Source organism: Macrosteles quadrilineatus, unplaced genomic scaffold (genome assembly GCF_028750875.1).
Source record: "Macrosteles quadrilineatus isolate MER2022 unplaced genomic scaffold, UCM_ALF_1.0 Scaffold_3__2_contigs__length_128488019, whole genome shotgun sequence".
Lineage (NCBI taxonomy): Eukaryota > Metazoa > Arthropoda > Insecta > Hemiptera > Cicadellidae > Macrosteles > Macrosteles quadrilineatus.
The window spans coordinates 12104654-12128508 of record NW_026542596.1 but is presented as its reverse complement, the minus strand read 5'-3'; the positions used below and the strand labels follow the sequence as shown (position 1 = coordinate 12128508).

The 23855-nt window shown below is 36.2% G+C and overlaps 1 protein-coding gene and 1 long non-coding RNA gene across 7 annotated transcripts in view; both read left to right on the top strand.

Moving 5' to 3' along the window:
• Window positions 1–19026, top strand: part of LOC128988971 (farnesol dehydrogenase-like) — a 424915-nt gene extending 405889 nt beyond the window's left edge. Inside the window, exons 1-7 of one of the 5 annotated variants that reach the window (XM_054410784.1) lie at window positions 2054–2101; window positions 5636–5787; window positions 8511–8679; window positions 8979–9108; window positions 16737–16866; window positions 17590–17739; window positions 18926–19011. In XM_054410784.1, the coding sequence (XP_054266759.1) occupies window positions 5656–5787; window positions 8511–8679; window positions 8979–9108; window positions 16737–16866; window positions 17590–17739; window positions 18926–18967 (753 nt within the window). In that variant the 5' untranslated portion in view covers window positions 2054–2101; window positions 5636–5655 and the 3' untranslated portion in view covers window positions 18968–19011. Of the gene's footprint in view, window positions 1–2053; window positions 2102–2135; window positions 2155–2511; window positions 2631–5635; window positions 5788–8510; window positions 8680–8978; window positions 9109–16736; window positions 16867–17589; window positions 17740–18925 lie in introns of those variants that run through there. The other 4 variants (XM_054410786.1, XM_054410785.1, XM_054410783.1 and 1 more) reach the window with 4 other exon arrangements.
• Window positions 19027–19361: 335 nt separating this feature from the next.
• Window positions 19362–23855, top strand: LOC128990922 (uncharacterized). 2 transcript variants are annotated; one of them, XR_008490573.1, is made up of 4 exons: window positions 19362–19842; window positions 22448–22635; window positions 22975–23104; window positions 23811–23855. It is a non-coding gene; the product is annotated as an uncharacterized LOC128990922 (long non-coding RNA). The 2 variants fall into 2 exon arrangements; XR_008490572.1 differs by lacking the exon at window positions 22448–22635.

The following is a 23855-nucleotide window of genomic DNA, read 5'->3' as shown; positions in this document are numbered from 1 at the left end:
GTCCCCAAATTATGGACAGCTGGCATCGCCAGCAAAACGTAACTTTCGGCCACCAATTAACGTATGTAATACAGCCAAAAACATGATAGTGTGGTGAAAATGTATAACACTACCCACAAGATTAACCCTAGATCTGGCGTTGGTCCATTTTTGGACCTCAATTTTTCAACTGTGAACTGGCATGGTCCCTAAAAGGACCAATGCAACATGTGCGCGAAAATGACAAATTGTAGCCATAAAACAGGTTTAAAACGCTACAAAACGTATACCATTAAAAAGATGAGATTCTGAGGATTCATTTTCATGCATAAAACATTATTGAGTGAGTATTATGTAGCGAGAAACGGTAGTTTGAAAAACTAGAGAGTTCAAAATAGATTTTGGCGGTGGAAAGTTTTGGTCACCTGACTACAAAAACAGCTGTTTTTGGTGATTGTCAATTAAATTGTATACAATATTAGTACATATTCTGAAACTACAATAAATTCCCTACAATTCCCTGTGAATCTATAAGGTTGATTGTAAAAATTTTATTTGTTTATGAAAATGTTCATAAATATTATGTTTTTGTAAAAAAATCTTCAAAATTTTACATTCCGACGTAAATTTTTCTGACATTTTAGAATTTAACTAAACATAACTATATATTTTCAGAAAGATCTTTTATTACCTATTGTACAGTATCATTACATTTTTTGTTGATGCATTCTATTATTTCCAACGTGACAAAAGAAATTTGGTAGTTTTTCAAAAAAGAAAATATGTATGAAGAATTTATTTTTTTTAATTTTATTTTTATGAGCATTTAAAAAACATTGATATTCCTACGTAGGGAATCATATTTCACACAAACTTTACATTTAGATAAAATGTGTAAACAAATTATTTTGTGGTTTTCTTGTGGGTTGCTTTTGAAATTTCTAATTTGCATAATCAAAAAATTTGCAAACCTTTTGCTACTACGCCTAAACGCATTGCTAGGAAAAGAATATTTTTATATTATTATATTCTAAATTCATCACTGAAATAGAATATATATATATGTGTGTACTTATATTCACAAATAAATGTTCTGTGGCAAAATATATGATACCACTACAAAAGCGCCAAAATATACCCGCCACTGGTGAATAAAATGACCGCCAGATCTAGGGTTAATATCTTAATCTTACAAAAGACTACACAATAGGATATCAAAACGTAAATATCACAACATCTACATGTCCAGCGATCATAAATAAATTTCACAAGAAAAAGAACTTCTTTTTAATCATTACATGGAAACAAAATGAATAATTGCAAAGAAATATACAAAATCAAAATGGCAGAGGATACGCGTCCGGTAACCGGACGTGGATTAGACGTCCGGCAATTACTGTCATAACCTAACCTAACCAACCAAACTTGCTGATAGTGAAAAAATCGAATTAAGGTGAAATTCTTTCTCTATAAAAAAAATTATAAATGCCAAAAATTCTAATAAAAGATGTACAGTTAAGAATAAATGGTATTCAATGCAAAACTCTTCGACAAAAAGTTAAAGTCATCAATGGGATTCGAACCCTGGACCTCTTGCATATCAGCCGAGCACCTTATCCACTACACCACGAACACCGATGGCTGGTCACTGTATTGTTGTGGTAAAGGCGTTCCAGGCTCCCGCAACCCCATGACGTCATTGCCGTACGCCTTATCCACGTCCGGTTACCGGACGCGTATCCTCTATGAATCAAAATACTACACTAACTTTTGATGTAATGGAAACAAACAAACAGCTAAACCAAAACAACACAGCCGACAGCCAGAACGATACGGATACGTCAGTACGTCACGTCATAAAATCAAGCAGACAAAATTTGTTTCTTCTTCTTCAGTGGCTCCTGGCCAGTTTTTTTTCGTTTGCAATAAGTGATCAGTCAGGCTGTAGACGCTTGTAACCTTCATTGCCAAAGTGCTCTCTACTACAGCGCTGTTCACGGAGGAATTTTGAACTAATGCCTCATTCGTACCTCCCCTAAGTCAGACCCCTTAAATGCATATGGGAGCTCAATAATTACAATTGTATTGCGTTGAAAACAAACCTCTGCAAAATGCTTGTAAGGTATCAGCTTGAAACATTTTTTTCAGGCTCGGCTAATTTAGGAAATTGAAATTGTAGGTTCAATAACTTATGTGTAATATTTCATTTCATTTCATTCATTATTTAGTATTAAGTGTTTTTTTATGTTAACTTTTATTCATACACCTAATAATCACTCCTCAGAAAGGCTGCCCTAATATTCATTCATAGCCTATATATTTTTTTTTTACAAAACCCACAACCTAATTATTTATTAAATATGTAAGAGAATTGCAATCAAAATTTCTTATAATATCATTTCAAAATTAGTCCTTAAGGAATCAAAATTTAAGAAGCAGTGAAAGTGATCCCATGTGTTCAACAATGAGTGATGTCAACAGTGAGATTGAAAGAGAAGGAAGCCATTGAGAAGTTGAAATTGTTGAAGAAGGAGTCAAAATTTTACCTAAGTTAAATCAAATTCATTCATCAAGAAGACAAGTTTTAAGTTATATCACATAGTAACCTAAACCTCAAGAGGACTCAACTCAATCATTATCTTCAAAATTAAGTATAACCTTTTCTTTAAACTCTTTTAAATTTTGTGCTAATTGGACTTACCTTTTGGACAACACCAAAATTAGATTTTTCATTGTTGGTATTTATAAGTTCAACACCTTAATTAGGCCTATTTGGACACTATTAAATTTATTAATTATTAGCATTCAAGCCAGCACGACACCCTACCCTGAGATATATCACATCTAAATTATTTGAACCTTCAAGTTATTATTCAAATTTATCTTTTATTTCAATTTAATTTTAACCCCATACACCATTGTCAATCCTTTCATTGTAACGTCAAGCCTTTTCTCATTGCATGTTAATTGTTCATTTGTTTAAATAAAACACCTTTTGTAATCCTTATCTTTGTTAACTTATTAACTTTAACATTTATAGAATAGGCCTAGCCTAAATGAATATTGTAAGGTGAGTTTACATATGGCGCCCATGGTCCATTGTATTTACCGACAGAGACCTAGGCCTATAATCTATTAGTTGTGCTTACGATACTGCATTATTACTACTCAAATACTGACGAAGAACCCATAAATAACCAATCACAATGCAAGGGTATAAAATCAACTAGTGACAACGTAGCATAAATTCAAATTCCATATATGTTCAGTTCACTCTCACTGCTGCTCTACTCAGTGTCTACTCGCTAGTCGCAGTGTTGTAGTGTTGTAGTTGGCTGGTCGCTACTACTACCACAGCAGTGCTGCTACCAGTGCTAGCAGTGCTATTGGCTACTCGTCACCATCGATATATAACTACTATATATCGATGCTCGTCACATGGCGTGATGGTGATGAGTCATCGATGTGTACTACGCGCCGGCCTAAAAACATTACCCGTTTAACTACGAGCTGGTGGCACCGCGCACCTGTGGCGAATGTGTGTGGCCCAGGCTAGTACAACTTGAGTACGACGATGACTATCGCGCTCTCACTCCCATACTATTTTCCACGTAAACGCCAGCTCCGCCTTACCTGTGCTACCTATTCTTGTCCTAACGAATAGGTACATCTGTACTTGATAGCCTACTCACATAAAAAACTTTAAAAATAAATTATTATGGTTGGAGTTTACTGTAAGTTTGTTTATCTACATTCTCGGGGGGGGCCATGGCCCCCTCTCTGGAACCGCCCTTGCTCACTGGTCGCCTTTACTACTTCCATCACCACTTCCTACATCATGGACCTGTTTCCATCCCTTCCCATAGCATTTGAGTATTGCAGATACGTTTATCTAACTGCCACAAACGCATCCCACACTCCGCAATGCTCGCCTTTACTACTTCCTTCACCAGTTCCAAAGTCGTGGACCTGTTTCTCTCTCTTCCAATAGCATTTAAGTATTGCTGATAAGTTAATCTAATTGCCACAGACGGTTTCTTTTTTGAACGACTTCGTAAAATAGTTAATATAGTAAAATAGAAGTCGTCCAGTGGTTGAAAACTTATGTACAAATAAACCAAAAATATGTAAAGTACAAATAAGATTGGTACTATTGAGATTGGGCGATAGTTTTGACATAGGTTCTTATCGCCCTTTTAGAGGTACAGTTTTTGCTTGCTGCAGCCATTAGCAATGGGCACCAATTACAAATTCATCGCGGTACTTTGGTATTATCCGGAGGCCACTTATTTTAGAGGATTTTTTGCCTATTTTAGGTCCCTTAGTTGCCATTAGCTGCATGGGCCATGCCACAGCTGTGTCAGGAATAAAGGAATAAGTCAGCCTTAGTCACAAACAAGACTACAAGATCACGCCACTCATCCAACACTCATCTCCATTCATACTTGGCTTAAAATACCTACTTTGTATGGTCGCCATTTCATTGAAAAGAAAAGTAAAGGCTACTTATTTTAGAGGGATTTTCTGTACCGGATACCAAAAATAACTACATAATTGGAAAGAACATACTTTAATTGACTTGCTGTCCAAATTTGACATGATTACGATTAGCGGCCTTTGAGTTCTGCCTCCCAGAAGGTAGCGATGTTGAGTTTGAGGGTTGAGTTGAAACGGAGGCCACAGGGCCACCCGTCTATTATGTGAAGTTGGGTATATGTTTGTAGGACTTTCATTTTGTTAAAAAAAATCACTCTTTATGGAGACAAAACTAACCTAGTGCACAGCAATAAATCACTCCGGGCACAGACCCAAAATCTAGATACAGGTGGTGACAGCTGATGCGCGCGCTCCGGTCAACGACCTGATTTTGGCCTACTTGGAGAGGATTTGGCGGGCGAAAGTATGACTCATCTGGTATCGTTCAATTCATAACGAAACTAGGAAAGTCCTACAAACATATTTATGATAACCCAACCTAACTTAACCGCCGCAGCGTGCTGTATAAGGATGATGGCATCAGGATAATACCAAAGTACCCTAATCACTACCACTACATCATTGCTTGCAGTAGGCCTACCGTATTGGAGTTGGCTGTTGTTGGATTGGAATTTTACTGTTACTTTTGAAATTTTAGGTTGATCAGGAAAATAATCATTACGAAGGCAACTATTAAATATAGTGGAGAGGGGTGTAGATATATATATATGTATTACCGTAGTCTTTTTGATTATATAAATAGAAAGTCAAAAATGGTCCATGGATTTTTAATTTGAAAATTTTGAAACTGTTTTTACTACCTTATTTTGTGTAACTAATGTCCATTCACATTTAGAGAAATGTTGTCCAATATATTTACACTAATACGCTATAGAATGACTAGTCAAAGTATATAATTAGTTACTATTTCAAACTTTGCCTGGTCTAATTTAGGCATTTTAATATTTTATATAATGACCTATTATAATAAGTAGGTAGTGATTATAATAAGTAGATTATTATAAGTAAATGTATGTTTATGTATATTTTTATATTTTTAAAAAACTTACAAGTGCCTATTTCTTTTTCAAAATTCTTAAAATTTTATTGAGACCTACAAATTAGGGCTAAATTTAAGTTAAATAATATTGAGTCCTGAAAACTTTTCTTTATTTTATAGTCGCAAGTTTCTAAGTCAGGATGGAGCGTTGGCAAGGCAGAGTAGCGTTTGTGACAGGAGCCAGTGCTGGTATTGGGGAGGCCATTGTTGAGGACTTAGTAGGCAGTGGGATGGTCGTTGTAGGAGTGGCGAGACGAGAGGAGAGATTGAAGGTAAGTTAACTATGCAAATAAATATTGTGTTATTTATCATGGTTATTTTTTATCAATTGTTAGGTACATCATCCTTTGGGGTGGAACATCAGTAATTGACAAGATATTCAATTTACAAAAAGAGGCCATTCGAGCAATGTTTAAACTAAAATATAATCATGTAAACAATATTTCAAAAATTCTAAACTAATAACTGTACCAGGTTTTTTATATTTTTGAAGTTATTACATTTAAAAAAATCATCAACAATATTTTTCAAACAAACAGTCTGGGGACTCAGGGTACAAGAAACACAGACACTCTGCGGTACCCTAAACATAGATTGTCTCTTTTGGAAAAGGGTCCATATTACAAGGCAATCCAACTATTTAATCGCCATCCACCAGAGATAAAAAAAGAAAAAACTAACACATTTAAAAAACTGGAAACTAATCTAGCTAGTTTTACACTCACAAATACAAATTCTGCCAGTTTTAATGGGGAAAATTATCTTTTAAACAAATGTCACAAGACCCCTGTCTATTTCTTTCATCCGACTATTTGCCCATACAATAGGCCTATGTGTTTTGAATCCAATAATTTTAGAGTAAAACAGCAATTTTTTTCAATTTGTAAAGCCTTGAATTGAGATTTGCGGTGGATTCGGATTCACACACACTGGTTTTTAGTACAGTAGCTACCACCTTCCATTGCATACTATAACTTACCGTACCTTATCTTTCCTCCGTGGCCACTGAAACCTTAAGGGGATTCTGGCCTCCCATTCTCTTCTATCCCCTGCCACTTCTAATGTAAATCCCAGTCTGGAGATGTCTTTCATTACCACTTGGTCATTCCACTTCATTCTTGGTCTTCCAAGTGGTTGTTTACTTTGTGGTACTCCTTGGAATAGGCTACACTTTTAAAAGTTGGTGTATCTTCTCTCAACCACACGTAGCCTGCGATCCGAGCCTTTTACTTTTGGAAATACCCCTATATCTTTATACATTTCTCTTAGCTCTCTGTTCTATTGTACCTCAACCTCAGTTATCTTGAATGGTCCGTATATTTTCTCTGCACTAAATTCTCAAACCAGGCAATAAATGTTATTCTTATTCGGTTCTTTGGTCAGTGCCCAAGTTTCTGAACCACACGATGCTAATGGCCACTAGGATACACTTATGGCACGGTATGAATAGATTTAGGTTTCTACTGACAACTTGCATCTTCCTTGCTATGTCTACACTTGTGCGATTTTCTATTTGACTTTTTTTCAACTTTAGTTTCAATTTGCATCTTAACACACGCAGGTGAAGCATGCTTGTAGAGCAGGCTGCGTGGGTGTCCACATATGTTAGGCATATACTCCTCGCAGAAGCGTAAAGTCGTGTAGAAGACATATTATTGGTGTGTTGTAAGTGTGATTATGAATCGTGACGCTTTGGCAGTTGCTGGAATTAGTGTTGCTTGTTTATTAATATCAAAAGTGCACTAACATAAAAGAAATAAAATGCTCGTTCTGTATGGATTAAAGATTACTTTAAAATAAGAAACATTTCAATACCTATTAAGTAGTTTGGAGCTTGATGAAGATGCTTTGATAAAAAATTTCACTAGAATGTCTAGAGATAATTTTTATTTCCTGCACATTAATGTGTATAATTTGTATACATTGCACAATGCAATAAACAAGTTTTAAAAACTCAAAACAACCCTAAGCAGCACGGTAAACGGCAAGAATAACCAAAGTTTTGGTTCTACTTGCTTTGCGGCCTGCGCTTCAGAAACCACTCGGGTTTTCTTCTCCGTATGTTTCACGTGCTCTAATGCGTCAAGAGCACGTAAAATCGTACAACTGTGGACACAGCAATTGGACAGTTTTATAGAAAATTTTAAGTGGTCACCACTTAAAAACTAGTCACCAAGTACAAATCTACGGAAGCTTGTCCCTCCCCAAAAATAAGGAAATCAGCCCGAGTATGAAGCCCAGTCAACTGTACAAAGGGAACAATCAGCCAAAAAATGTCAAAGGAAAATTTGAGGATTTAATATGGGTCTTTGCTCAGAAACACCCATTAATACAGAATCAGAAAATGTGCAGTTTTACAAACACCATTAGTGTTGGACTGAACGTTAAAATGGACAATAACGTGTGATATTGTAACATGTCACTTCATTTACAATGTAATGTAATTTTTGTTTTTTGGCAAAGTAGCACATCCCAATAATAGGCCTATACTGTTTATGCAATGAAACAATATTTTTCACTCCTAGTAGGCCTATACAATTTATTTTTGTTTAAAGTGTACTGTTAGTTGTACTCATTAAAATTAATGTTATTTAAACAGGAAATAAATCTGACAATTTTAAGGGAATATTTTAGTAGAAATCCAGCCAGAAATGGAAATTCACTTTGTCTACAGTTTTACTGTGGCGTGGTATTTTTTTTACTTCCAATGTAAGTTGCCTAGCAGAACTTAGAAATATCATTCATCCCTCCAAGAGAGTGTGTATCTGAATTCCTTACGGTTAGACCAGGCCTCTCTCTCTACTACTCTTCTCATATGCATAAGATCTCTTATTAAACCTTTATTGCAAAACTACGAATTGAGACAATTTTTTTGACACCTTAAAATATTGAAATTTTCCCACAAATAAGGGAGTAGTAGTGTTCACAAAAAACGGCTTCACGTATTATAGATATGGATATGAAAAACATTGACGGTTCTCTTGATTATTTTCAGGATATCAAGGAAAGGCTGAAAGAAAAACCAGGAACATTTCATCCAATCAAATGTGACATTACAAAGGAAGAGGATGTTAAAAGGACCTTTACATGGGTGAAGGAAAGTTTGGGTGGAGTGGATGTCTTAGTCAACAATGCTGGCATTTTTATAAGAGCCCAAACTTGTGGTAAGATTAACGTTTCGTACCTGGGCATAGTTAATGTAGTTTAAAACCCTAACTAAATTAATTGTGTTATTTGCTTTAACAATGTATTTAACTCTTCTTGCTGGTTTAATAAAATTGTAGATATTCTTTAAAATAAGTTGGTTATCCTATTTCTTCTTTATTTCAAACACAAACACTGTCAGCCCAAAAAGAATACATACAACCTTTTAAGAACACTTTCTATAATCGCACAATATGGAAATACAAAAGAGATTATTAAAGAGTGGTTAGTGGTTTAAGAGGTACATATTACTTTGCAGATGGTGATGTAGAAGAGTGGCGTAGGATGTTTGATATTAACGTGTTTGCTCTCGGGTCCTGTTCTCGAGAAGCCTTGATCTCTATGAGAGAGCGGAATATAGATGATGGTCATATCATCAATATAAACAGGTAAACCAATAAATTACTTAGGCATTCAATAATAAATTATTTATGCATAAAATATTCCTTGTTACCTACAAATTTATTATCGGAATGGATGTTGGTCTTTTGTTCCATATTGCAATTGTGGCTACTTAAGCTTTTGATTCCTAGTCCTAAATGTTATGTAAGAGTTGTCAGTAAACTGTTACTGCCAGTAAAGCTAACTCAAACATCACACCAGCTCCTTGAACTTGATCTCAACCACAACTATTCTAGCTGGTCACACCTATGCAATGATTAGATGTGTTGGTGTAGCCCATAACAATGTCAGGAAAAATTGACACCAAGTATGAACCACATATTTAGGAAATAGGTCAGTCTCTTTTAGTACCTTAGGGATTCTCCAGGCTGTATTCAGTCTTAAATAATAGTCTAGAGATGACTATAGTTTCAAACTTTGCAGGCTTACCTCCGTCAGTAGTCCAAATTGTGTCTAACTTCAAATAATAAATTTGAAGTTAGGCTACGATTAAACTAGGACGCTGCCGTCCGGGACACTATCGGGGCATTAAATCAAATGGGGGCGATTATACTAGGGATGCCAGCGTAGGATGCTGAAAAAGCCACCTGACGCTCTATTTTGTGCCTCCTGGCCGGGAGGCTAAAATTTGAGCGTCCGGTAACTTTTTGCCTCCCGGGATGCACAATATCGGTTGTGGGGCATTGGTTAAAATGTGGCGCATTATACTAGGCGGCTAGCTTCCGAGACGCTGTCTTTCGACATGTGCGCGAATATAGGCAGTGTTGGGGAAGCTACTTTTAAAATGTAGCTAGCTACAACTACTGCTACATTTAAAAAAAATTAGCTTAGCTACAGCTACAGCTACAGTTCCGAAAAAGTAGCTAGCTACAATTGCAGCTACAATGAAATGTAGCTACAGCTACAATTTTAGCTACTTTTCCAAAGACGTTACTTTTTATTCCACGCACATTAGGTAAATGTAAAATTAATTGCAACTACATTTTTATTGAACAAACATTTAAACAAAAAATGTCAGTATTGTAGCATTGACTATATATACCTACAGGTATAGTCAATGATTGTATCTAACATTACTTGGAAAACAAATTATTCCTAGATTGTGTTTAATTTGTTGGCATTATATACCTAACTTTACAACAACAAAACCAAATAGTTGGGTTTCCCATCATATTTAGTACTTATTTTTAAATATTGCATTATTTTTAAGCATCTTATATGTAAATTTCATTAAGTTCAAAGGACATACAACCAAACTATATTTTAAAAGCTCATTTTATTTCTTTAATATAGATTCATTTATAGATGTCTTATATAAACAATTAAGACCAATAAAACTGTAAAACGATTATTTAAAAATAGGCCTACTTGTTTGTGTTACAGAGCCTAGCCTGCTGAAATTGGAGTTTATTGCCTTTCTTTACTTTTAATGTTAAAAACGACATTGATATAACTTTTAACCATAGTGATAAGTTACTTGTTCTATATATAACACTTTTCAATGTCAAGAAATCGTCCTTTATTGTCATTATGCATAGGGAAAATTGTGCTTCAACCTAGTTGGTACAGAAAACAGTATTCAGCAACTTATCCTGAAATCGGCTTTTAATTTAAACATGTTGAAATTTTTAAAGTAAAAATAACATGTAGGCCTACTTGGCTATGTAACAAGTTGGCTATGGTAGGCTTGTTCTTGAAAGGACTAAACAGATATATTCCTAATAATTGAACTTGGAACTTGGTATTTGTCTTAAACCATAGCATAGCCTAGGAATAGTCCTATACAAGAGCTGTTAGCAGGAGCAAACTATGCTATTTGTTCAATGTAAGTTTCATGTTATATGGAGATTTTTTCGTTACAATTATCAATTAGTCTAGGCATATCTTAAATCACATCAGGAAACTTCCTCTTTGTTAATTTAGTAAACCTTTGAAAAATCTTTGTAATCTAACCAAGGAAGGGCTTGTGGTGATGAACCACAATCAACAGCTGAAGCAAAGGTTGATAGACCAGCTTTCTCATTATTTTAAGGTTTAGTGTTAGTGTTGGTTTCCATTAAAACCCAAGTTGAAACACTATCGATATAATAAAGAAACTAAATTGATTACTAATTTCCCTGACAATCACTTGCAAGCATTCAATAGCTTCTCTTGTCACCGGTAACGTTTAAAAGTCGTCTGCATCTAGCGATTTTATTTTATCTGACAGTAATCATAGAGTAGTAAATTAAGGAAATGAGAGGCAAAAATGTGGATAACACTCATTTAATGGCCTCCATGTTCACACAACGTTGTTTGTATAGGGAATGAAACGGCTGCAACCAGCTGTATGAAGCCAGCCTAATTTTTTTGAAAATCTCAGTTTGAAAGGTTTCACGTAAGGTTGAGGTTATGATAAAAATCACTACCTCAAACAATGTTAATGTAGCGAGAAAAGTAGCTAAAATTCCGCTACAACTACTTTAAAAATGTAGCTAGCTACAGCTAAAGCTACAAAATCTTAAAAGTAGCTTAGGTACAGCTAACGCTACAAAAAAAGTAGCGCGCTACTGTAGCGTCGCTACTTGTAGCGTGCTACTTCCCAACACTGAATATAGGGAATACGCCATTACCATTACCATAGGTCGCATGGTAAGACCTGGACCCGGGACCGATTTACTTTTTTAATTTTATGTCCCCAGAGGCCAAAAACACATCCGTTCATATAGATTTAAATATTATATACATGTCCGAAAACGCGATAACTTGAGTAAATTTTAATGAAATTTGGCTTACAGGTGAAGGGCGGGATAAACTTGAATAAGTTCGCGAACCAGAAGAACAGACCTTTGGGACGGGGTTTTATAGGGTAAAAAAGGGGTTTTGTAATTTTTGACCCGTGAAACACATCATTTCCCAACTTCTCTCTAGACAATTTTAATGAGCTTAAAAACAAATAATTTAGTATATTAAAGTGTTTTTGTACAGTTATTAGTTACGGATAAAATTCAAAAAAGTGTAAATTAAAAACTCCCATGTTATTCTTATAGAAAATATTGTTAACTGTTGGAATTTGCTTATGTATGGACATCCATACATTACATACATTATTACATACATTAATACATTATTTTGATCAAACTTGGTCAATTTGTTTTATACTAAACTATTAATATTTTACTAAAAACACACTTTATTAGCCTCCTTAAAGCAGCAAACCTGGGTACTCGTTAAACCTAATGCTATTTAAATATATATAAACAAAAAGTGACAAAACATTGAAATAAAATGGCAGTCCGAGAGGCTAGCATCCCAACACAAATCACGTCATTTTCGGCTCGAAGTGGGGGACGCTAGCCTCGCGGATGCCAGCATCCCGGACGCCAGCGTCCTAGTATAATCGTAGCCTTAGACACAATTTGGACTACTGACGGAGTTAAGCCTATAAAGTCATTATACGTAGTCCAGGGGCTATCAGAATGAATACTATAGTTTCAGGTTTTAGACCCATTTTCAAATCCACATAAAATTCAAATTAGTCCATAAATCCGACGGAAGTCTTTATCAGTACATAAATGCATGTTTTAAGTGCAGTAGCTTTACACCTTGTAATACTATGGTCATCCCTCCCATTTTCATTCCACTTGTAATTCTCTCTCTTTGACTGTTTATCAACTTTTTATCATTAAAAACTCTTTAACTGCAAAAAAAATGGCATCTTTTAAAAATAGCTTATAACTCTTTAATTTTTCCCCTCTCCATTATTTAAGTCTGCTGCTCAGTCTTATCATGTCTGTTAAATTCAGCTCCTTTCCCCTTCCTGAGCGACGGCTGAAGAGCGAAGCCCTACTCACTAAGCACGCGGTCAATAATTTGGTTGTTGTTAAAAAAATTGATTTTGAAATTTTTATGTTTTCCCACCTCTACATGATGGTTTAAGTTGGTTATAAACAGATTTTTTATCAAAATAACTTTTTACAAGTTTTATGACCAATTGTTGCGGCGTATATACGTCCAGCACTCGCTAAGGAATGTCTTGATCTGTATATATACGTTTAACGCTTGTTCTTTAAAAAAAACATTTGTTTTCAATACAACTGTTAAAAAGGTTAATACAAAACAGACTTATCTAATCATAATAATACAATAAACCATATTGATTTGGATCATTCGATCTAAACGTCATTTTCAATAAACAACACAACACATTCTAATGCACTGAATAACTTATATTCTACTAAACTTATCTCACTAGATTTACTTCTCAAGAACACGTAATCAGACAATCTGATCGCACAAAACAATAACATGAGAATGACACAGCCGGCCGGTTTTGTAAAAAACTGCCGGATGTTACGAGATTAGTAATGTCAACCCTCCAATCAAAAATGTACAACCATAAATAAAAAAGTTATCAGAACAATAATATTGATTAAAAGGGCTAAAGTAATTGTTGACGGCCAAGAAACCATTTTAAAATATCTAATCAGCTTTTACATTTTTTGACGTATTGGCCTATATGCGTTGTACGCTCCTGACCTTCAGATTGAGTTGCGTATATGAACAGCCAATGCTTGGGAAGGGCTAAACTATTTATCAATTTATATTTGTGCTAGAATGAGCTGTCAGAGGATTTAATTAAGGCCCCTCCCTGCACCGAAAAACATCAAGGCAACAAAAATCTGAAGCGTTTTTTAAAAGTTTAACTGCAAAACAAAACTCGTTGGCATGACGTCTTGCCCGATGTTTTGTCGTTATGAACTAATGGGCGATAGCATGTTTTTAAGATTCGCTAAGAAGTATTCTGAACAAATTACCGGTGAGTATAACAATGTAATAAAATTTATTGCAATGTAATGTAATTTTTGTCTATATAAGTATTTTTTAACCTTTATCCATCCTTTAGTCAAGGTTAAGGGATAAGTTTATCCGTGTAAAAGATATGACAAGTTTGTCGTAAGCTTATATGCTATCTAGGATGGGTATTACATTTTGCTACCATTTTTTTTTATCTGTCAGTCTTAAATTGTCTACCTAACCAGCCCAGATACCTTAAGGATTAAATTAAAAAGGCTTTTGGTAACTTCAAATACAACCAAACACCCTGCAGATTTAATTTGTTTTAACTCACTGTTTACACGAAAACCTTTTACAGTATCCACAAGTCGACAATGGGGCCTTTGCCAAAACTCGTTGGCATGACGTCTTGCCCGATGTTTTGTTGTTATGAACTAATGGGCGATAGCATGTTTTTAAGATTCGCTAAGAAGTATTCTGAACAAATTACCGGTGAGTATAACAATGTAATAAAATTTATTGCAATGTAATGTAATTTTTGTCTATATAAGTATTTTTTACCCTTTATCCATCCTATAGTCAAGGTTAAGGGATAAGTTTATCCGTGTAAAAGATATGACAAGTTCGTCGTAAGCTTATATGCTATCTAGGATGGGTATTACATTTTGCTACCATTTTTTTTTTTATCTGCCAGTCTTAAATTGTCTACCTAACCAGCCCAGATACCTGAAGGATTAAATTAAAAAGGCTTTTGGTAACTTCAAATACAACCAAACACCCTGCAGATTTAATTTGTTTTAACTCACTGTTTACACGAAAACCTTTTACAGTATCCACAAGTCGACAATGGGGCCTATGTGTGAGCGGGCAGACTTTACAAGAACTTAAAGAGAGACTCCGGGGATATACGCCGAGGAGAAAAGTTTGCCTGCTCATTGGTACAAACGACCTATTACAGCTCTCCAAAGCGACAGTGCCACTGGTAAATAAAGATTTGAATTAATTGTTAGCCTATGTAAACAGGTTAACGTATAAGTTATGTAGGCCATGTTGACAAATAGTCATACACTTCTTTATTTTCTTTTATTAATTAAATTGATTATTGATAGGTAATTGGTATTTTGGCCAGAATTTACCAACAATTTCACAATCCATATTATGAAAGTATATAACTGCTTGCTGTTGCGTATTCTGAGCTGAAATTGTTTCTCCAGTTTTACAATACACATAGTTGTCTAATAGTCTACCGTAAAATTAATGATTATGAGTTATGAATGTACTTCTTGCATGTGCGAATTGCATATTTTGTCATTCGTCGTGATGTGTTAAGCGGCGGAGCGACTTGTGGACACATGGTGCCCACAACCATCTCTCACAGTAGTCGTGATGTGTCAAGCGGCGGAGTGACTTGTCGACACATGTAGCCCACAACCATCTCTCACAGTAGTCGTGATGTGTCAAGCGGCGGAGTGACTTGTCGACACATGTAGCCCACAACCATCTCTCACAGTAGTCGTGATGTGTCAAGCGGCGGAGTGACTTGTCGACACATGTAGCCCACAACCACACCACAGCCATCTCTCTCAGTCTCTCTCACAGTAGTCGTGATGTGTCAAGCGGCGGAGTGACTTGTCGACACATGTAGCCCACAACCATCTCTCACAGTAGTCGTGATGTGTCAAGCGGCGGAGTGACTTGTCGACACATGTAGCCCACAACCACACCACAGCCATCTCTCTCAGTCTCTCTCACAGTAGTCGTGATGTGTCAAGCGGCGGAGTGACTTGTCGACACATGTAGCCCACAACCACACCACAACCATCTCTCACAGTAGTCGTGATGTGTCAAGCGGCGGAGTGACTTGTCGACACATGTAGCCCACAACCACACCACAGCCATCTCTCTCAGTCTCTCTCACAGTAGTCGTGTTGTGTCTGTTAACTATTTAAGAAGTAATAATTGTAAAGACTCCAGTAAATCTAATATGTATTGACTTTTAGAATGACTCTTAATTTTTCCCCTCTCCATTATTTAAGTCTGCTGCTCAGTCTTATCATGTCTGTTAAATTCAGCTCCTTTAACCCTTCTTGAGCGATGGCTGAAGAGCGAAGCCCTACTCACTACGCACGCAGTCAATAATTTGGTTGTTGTTAAAAAAATTGATTTTGAAATTTTTATGTTTTCCCACCTCTACATGATGGTTTATGTTGGTTATAAACAGCTTTTTTATCAAAATAACTTTTTACAAGTTTTATGAAATTTTCTGTAGGAAAAACATTTGTTTTCAATACAACTGTTAAAAAGGTTAATACAAAACAGACTTATCTAATCATAATAATACAATAAACCATATTGATTTGGATCATTCGATCTAAACGTCATTTTCAATAAACAACACAACACATTCTAATGCACTGAATAACTTATATTCTACTAAACTTATCTCACTATATTTACTTCTCAAGAACACGTAATCAGACAATCTGATCACACAAAAAAATAACATGAGAATGACACAGCCGGCCGGTTTTGTAAAAAACTGCCGGATGTTACGAGATTAGTAATGTCAACCCTCCAATCAAAAATGTACAACCATAAATAAAAAAGTTATCAGAACAATAATATTGATTAAAAGGGCTAAAGTAATTGTTGACGGCCAAGAAACCATTTTAAAATATCTAATCAGCTTTTACATTTTTTGACGTATTGGCCTATATGCGTTGTACGCTCCTGACCTTCAGATTGAGTTGCGTATATGAACAGCCAATGCTTGGGAAGGGCTAAGCTATTTATCAATTTATATTTGGCTCTATTAATATACATTTTTATTGATTTTCAGTGTTGCCTCCCATCGAATAGGAGACATTTCTGGGGTAGGACCTTACTCATCTTCAAAACATGCATCCAAGTGTTTCACTGAGGGACTAAGAAGAGAACTCGCCAGTCAAAAGTCCAAGATAAAAGTCACTGTGAGTTATATTTATTTCTTGCTTTGACAGCTCTAAAAACAGCATACATAAATATATTTCTTAACATATTTTAGTTTACAAAACTATTTCCAATTATTAAAAATCAAGATCTTTATAAAACATTATAGTGCCTTCTAATCTAAAGGTGGCTAAGTCAATCTCAAGCAGGGGGCATTTGTCATTGCGGTATCAATCAATTGACCTTCATAAAAAAATTCAAGAATAAACAAGCTACTTTACACCTGAGACCAATGCCCTAATGCTGTATTCTTTACTTCGTTTACTACTATGTATTCTTGTTGGTTCCCATTTCTATTAGTCTCGTCATAGTAGCCAAAAACTATATAGCAATATTCCCCTAACTTCGGTCTCTGCCTCAGAAAGACTGGTCTACATGTACAAAACATCATACTAATGTTCATTGTTTACTACCAACACTGTTCACCTTCCTCCCTTACCAAACACTTCATCTCATTCAAGTCTGTCAACTAACTGGTAATGACGTTGATGTCTTAGACTAGTAGACCATAGAAATCTATAATCAAAGAATGTGATTCGTACTTGGCGGGTTCAAAGATGTTTTCATATAGTTGGTCCATATAGTAGAGCGTCTTTTCTTCAGGACCAAAAGTCAAACATAATACATTATGCAAGAGATTATTGCAGATATGTTTCACCCTGATTAGTAAAAGATATAAATAAATATTGAAGGTAATTTTACAGAGCATAAGCCCTGGGGTGGTGGATACTGAGATTTTTGAAGCCAACAATGCTTTTCCTGGAGGAATGGATATGTCAGGAAGAGCTAATCTTAAGTCTAAGGACATTGCTGATGCTGTCCATTATGTGCTGGCTACTCCTCCTCACGTTCAGGTTAGTTTGTTACAACTAGTGTACACTACTTGTACTTAAAACATTTAAGCTTAACAATAACTTCTGGAAAGTTTGTAGTCCATTGTGTAAAAAAATCCCTATTTACTTTTTATTACTGAGTGTTTCATCTTCAGGACTTCAAAGTTTGGAGTTGTGTATCTAAAAGTAAATTTTGCTTGGGCTTTGGGTGGCAAAAAAATTATCCCCAATGTTTAGTTTTCTTGATTTTTATTTACTGTGCAGGCATTTTAAAACATTTACAATTTTATTCTAACTGTGTGTCCAAAACAACCAACTGACTATGTGATTGAAATCATGCAACAAGAATATTTTGTATCCATATATAAATCCCAAAGTACACATGAACTTTTGAGAAAACTAAAAGTCACACCCCCATAAACAATATACATATAAAATGTTCGTCATGACGAGAAACCTTGCGCTAAACTACCCATTGTGTCATAAATTGCCCTTTAAGGACGTAATTCCTTTCTTAAGGGAACTTTCCATATACCTAATGTTAAAGATACCTCAGCTGTACTTACTTGTTTGTTATTCTTTCAATTTATTACCTTATAAAATCAGGTTTGATTGTTTGTTTTTATTAATTACTGTAGGCCTATTATTCTGTTTGGTTAATTTCAGCTTAACAACCAATCAATAGTTTTATTAATACAGTACTTATGAAGTCAAATGGGGTGAAGCCCGTTGGTAACAGCTAGTTAATAAGCAAACATCGAATTATTAATGAAGATCATATATAGTCAATGGATGTAATTTAACTTATTTTATAAAAACTGTATTCTTCTTCCCTCCATTCTTACCCGGTTGAAAAGATATTTTTCTATATTAAAATATAAAATTTGGATGGAATTGATTATTCTTCTTCCCAGATCACTTATGTGACTTTAGGCTAAAACAGTCAGTAAGTCATGTAGTGTAAGTAACGTTGACCTTTATTAGATGGCTTAAATTGACTTCACAGTGCAAATAAAGCATTGAATTGTGTAAGGCAGCTTAATTTGGCTTCACACCAGAAGACATGTCATTTTACTTTATTCATTAGATTGTAAAGAATTTACTCTTGACTCATGCCATTTAGCCATAGTTATTTTAAATATCATAAAATGGGAAACTTTTACCATACATTTAATACAATATTAATACTAAACTTGATTTTTTTTAGATTACCGAGCTTACCATTCGCCCAGTTGGTGATGGAGTCTAAACTGGAACCTTCTCAGATGTGTTATTTCCCATAAACAGAATTCTGGCTATATGGATATGGAGATATTGTTATTGTTTAATTGCTACGTTGTTTCATCCTGTAATATTGAGTTACATTTTTTTCAGAGATTATTATGAGGTTTTTCTTTACCTTCAGCTTCCTTCCATCAGTTTTTTTTCAATAACAAGTCAATTTGGTATAATATAACTGCTTGTCAAACAGACTTTATATACAGTAGACTCCCTCTTATCCGGTCACCTTTTAACCGGACATTGGTATAACCGGACTACACTCTGTCCGTCTTGCCCGATGTTTTGTCGTTATGAACTAATGGGCGATTGCGATAGCATGTTTTTAAGATTCGCTAAGAAGTATTCTGAACAAATTACGGTGAGTATAACAATATAATAAAATTTATTGCAATGTAATGTAATTTTTGTCTATATAAGTATTTTTTACCCTTTATCCATCCTTTAGTCAAGGTTATAAGTTTATCCGTGTAAAAGATATGACAAGTTTGTCATAAGCTTATATGCTATCTAGGATGGGTATTACATTTTGCTACCATTTTTTTTTATCTGCCAGTCTTAAATTGTCTACCTAACCAGCCCAGATACCTGAAGGATTAAATTAAAAAGGCTTTTGGTAACTTCAAATACAACGAAACACCCTGCAGATTTAATTTTGTTTTAACTCACTGTTTACACGAAAATCTTTTACAGTATCCACAAGTCGACAATGGGGGCCTTTGCGTGAGCGGGCAGACTGTACACCAACTCAAACAGAGACTCCGGGGATACACGCCCAGGAGAAAAGTTTGCCTGCTCATTGGTACCAACGACCTATTACAGCTCTCCAAGGCGACAGTGCCACTGGTAAATAAAGATTTGAATTAATTGTTATGTAAACAGGTTAACGTATAAGTTACGTAGGCCATGTTGACAATAGTCATACACTTCTTTATTTTCTTTTATTAATGAAATTGATTATTGATAGGTAATTGGTATTTTTCCCAGAATTTACCAACAATTTCACAATCCATATTATGAAAGTATATAACTGCTTGCTGTTGCGTATTCTGAGCTGAAATTGTTTCTCCAGTTTTACAATACACATAGTTGTCTAATAGTCTACCGTAAAATTAATGATTATTAGTTATGAATGTACTTCTTGTATGTGTGAATTGCATATTTTGTCATTCGTCGTGATGTGTTAAGCGGCGGAGTGACTTGTCGACACATGTAGCCCACAACCACACACAGCCATCTCTCTCAGTCTCTCTCACAGTAGACGTGTTGTGTCAAGCGGCGGAGCGACTTGTGGACACGTGTAGCCCACAACCACACCACAGACATCTCTCTCAGTCTCTCTCACAGTAGTCGTGATGTGTTAAGCGCGGAGTGACTTGTCGACACATGTAGCCCACAACCACACCACAGCCATCTCTCTCAGTCTCTCTCACAGTAGTCGTGATGTGTCAAGCGGCGGAGTGACTTGTCGACACATGTAGCCCACAACCACACCACAGCCATCTCTCTCAGTCTCTCTCACAGTAGTCGTGATGTGTTAAGCGGCGGAGTGACTTGTCGACACATGTAGCCCACAACCACACCACAGCCATCTCTCTCAGTCTCTCTCACAGTAGTCGTGATGTGTCAAGCGGCGGAGTGACTTGTCGACACATGTAGCCCACAACCACACCACAGCCATCTCTCTCAGTCTCTCTCACAGTAGTCGTGATGTGTCAAGCGGCGGAGTGACTTGTCGACACATGTAGCCCACCAACCACACCACAGCCATCTCTCTCAGTCTCTCTCACAGTAGTCGTGATGTGTCAAGCGGCGGAGTGACCTTGTCGACACATGTAGCCCACAACCACACCACAGCCATCTCTCTCAGTCTCTCTCACAGTAGTCGTGTTGTGTCAAGCGGCGGAGTGACTTGTCGACACATGTAGCCCACAACTACACCACAGCCATCTCTCTCAGTCTCTCTCACAGTAGTCGTGATGTGTCTGTTAACTATTTAAGAAGTAATAATTGTAAAGACTCCAGTAAATCTAATATGTATTGACTTTTAGAATGATTCACAACATAGCAACCACAAACATAAACAATAGTAATAATCAGCTGCTAAAAATTCAACTAATATTAATTTCTACATATATAACAGTGTCAAGCGGCGGAGTGGCTTGTGGACACATGGTGCCTACAGCCACACCACAGCCATCTCTCACAGTCGTCGTAATGTGTGAAGTAGCTGTGTGACTTGTGACACGTGGTGCCCACAGCCATATCTCTCAGTCTCTCTCACAGTCGTCGTAATGTGTGAAGTAGCTGTGTGACTTGTGACACGTGGTGCCCACAGCCATATCTTTCAGTCTCTCTCACAGTCGTCGTAATGTGTGAAGTAGCTGTGTGACTTGTGACACGTGGTGCCCACAGCCATATCTCTCAGTCTCTCTCACAGTCGTCGTAATGTGTGAAGTAGCTGTGTGACTTGTGACACGTGGTGCCCACAGCCATCTCTCTCAGTCTATCTCACAGTCGTCGTAATGTGTGAAGTAGCTGTGTGACTTGTGACACGTGGTGCCCACAGCCATATCTCTCAGTCTCTCTCACAGTCGTCGTAATGTGTGAAGTAGCTGTGTGACTTGTGACACGTGGTGCCCACAGCCATATCTCTCAGTCTCTCTCTCAGTCGTCGTAATGTGTGAAGTAGCTGTGTGACTTGTGACACGTGTGCCCACAGCCATATCTCTCAGTCTCTCTCACAGTCGTTGTAATGTGTGAAGTAGCTGTGTGACTTGTGACACGTGGTGCCCACAGCCATATCTCTCAGTCTCTCTCTCAGTCGTCGTAATGTGTGAAGTAGCTGTGTGACTTGTGACACGTGGTGCCCACAGCCATATCTCTCAGTCTCTCTCTCAGTCGTCGTAATGTGTGAAGTAGCTGTGTGACTTGTGACACGTGGTGCCCACAGCCATATCTCTCAGTCTCTCTCTCAGTCGTCGTAATGTGTGAAGTAGCTGTGTGACTTGTGACACGTGGTGCCCACAGCCATCTCTCTCAGTCTATCTCATGGTTTAATGGACATGATTTTCAAAGAACTGATGTAACAATATTGTAAATAGAGTATTAACATTACAATAAAACATATGATTTATGTACAAAAGACAGGCAGTACATATTATTATATGTACTGCCTGTCTTTTGTACATAAATCATAGAGAAAACCCTCCAACAATGTTCTTCCCTTATCTTCGGGGTGAGGTGATCCAATCTCCAGGTTATGTTATGTAGTGCAAAGAATAGAGCCGTAGGGTGGCGATTTTGCAGTTTTTATTGAATGAATAACAGTTAATTCTGATGTCTTTATTACAAAGTATATTGAATGAAGCCTTTTTAATTGTTTTATAGGTTGTAATAATCATTTTTACAAATGCATACAAACTTAAAAGCTACAAACTGAATTTTTCAGGCAAAGGCGTTAAGAAAACTTTTAAAGAAGTTGAAAATCATCCTAAACTATTTAACCAGGAAGTGCGAAAAAGTGGCTTTATGTACAATTCCATCAATTCCCGCTCTGGAATTTAGTAGACCGCTTGAGCGGGAGCGCTACCACCACTGCAGGGACTTTTTTGAACAATAACATAGCCAGCGAAGCAGGTAAACGTGCAACACTAAAATATTAAATATAGTGCGTTACAACGCATTAATTAATAAATTACAACACTTATATATACAGGGTGTTTTTTTTAAACCTTGCATCTTTATTTATGTAAAAACCGCAATAGATAGAAATATGCAGTTTGCAGGAATCATCTATTGACGTAGGGGGCACAATTGTTTTGAATTCAACGTTACATTCACATTCCCCCCTTTCCCCCCCTGCCCTCGTGACCTTCAGATTGAGTTGCGTATATGAACAGCCAATGCTTGGGAAGGGCTAAACTATTTATGAATTCATATTTGGCTCTATTAATATACATTTTTATTGACTTTCAGTGTTGCCTCCCATCGAATAGGAGACATTTCTGGGGTAGGACCTTACTCATCTTCAAAACATGCATCCAAGTGTTTCACTGAGGGACTAAGAAGAGAACTCGCCAGTCAAAAGTCCAAGATAAAAGTCACTGTGAGTTATATTTATTTCTTGCTTTGATAGCTCTAAAAACAGCATACATAAATATATTTCTTAACATATTTTAGTTTACAAAACTATATCCAATTATTAAAAATCAAGATCCTTATAAAACATTATAGTGCCTTCTAATCTAAAGGTGGCTAAGTCAGTCTCAAGCAGGGGGCATTTGTCATTGCGGTATCAATGAATTCACCCTCATAAAAAATGTCAAGGATAAACAAGCTATTTTACACCTGAGACCAATGCCCTAATGCTGTATTCTTTACTTCGTTTACTACTATGTATTCTTGTTGGTTCCCATTTCTATTAGTCTCGTCATAGTAGCCAAAAACTATATAGCAATATTCCCCTAACTTCGGTCTCTGCCTCAGAAAGACTGGTCAACATGTACAAAACATCATACTACCATTGTTTATTGTTGATTGTTTACTACCAAACACTTCATCTCATTCAAGTCTGTCAACTAACTGGTAATGACGTTGATGTCTTAGACTAGTAGACCATATAGAAATCTTAAACAAAGAATGTGATTTGTACTTGGCAGGTTCAAAGATGTTTCCATATAGTTGGTCCATATAGTAGAGGGTCTTCTTCAGGATCAAAAGTCAAACATAATACATTATGCAAGAGATTATTGCAGATATGTTTCACCCTGATTAGTAAAAGATATAAATAAATATTGAAGGTAATTTTACAGAGCATAAGCCCTGGGGTGGTGGATACTGAGATTTTTGAAGCCAAC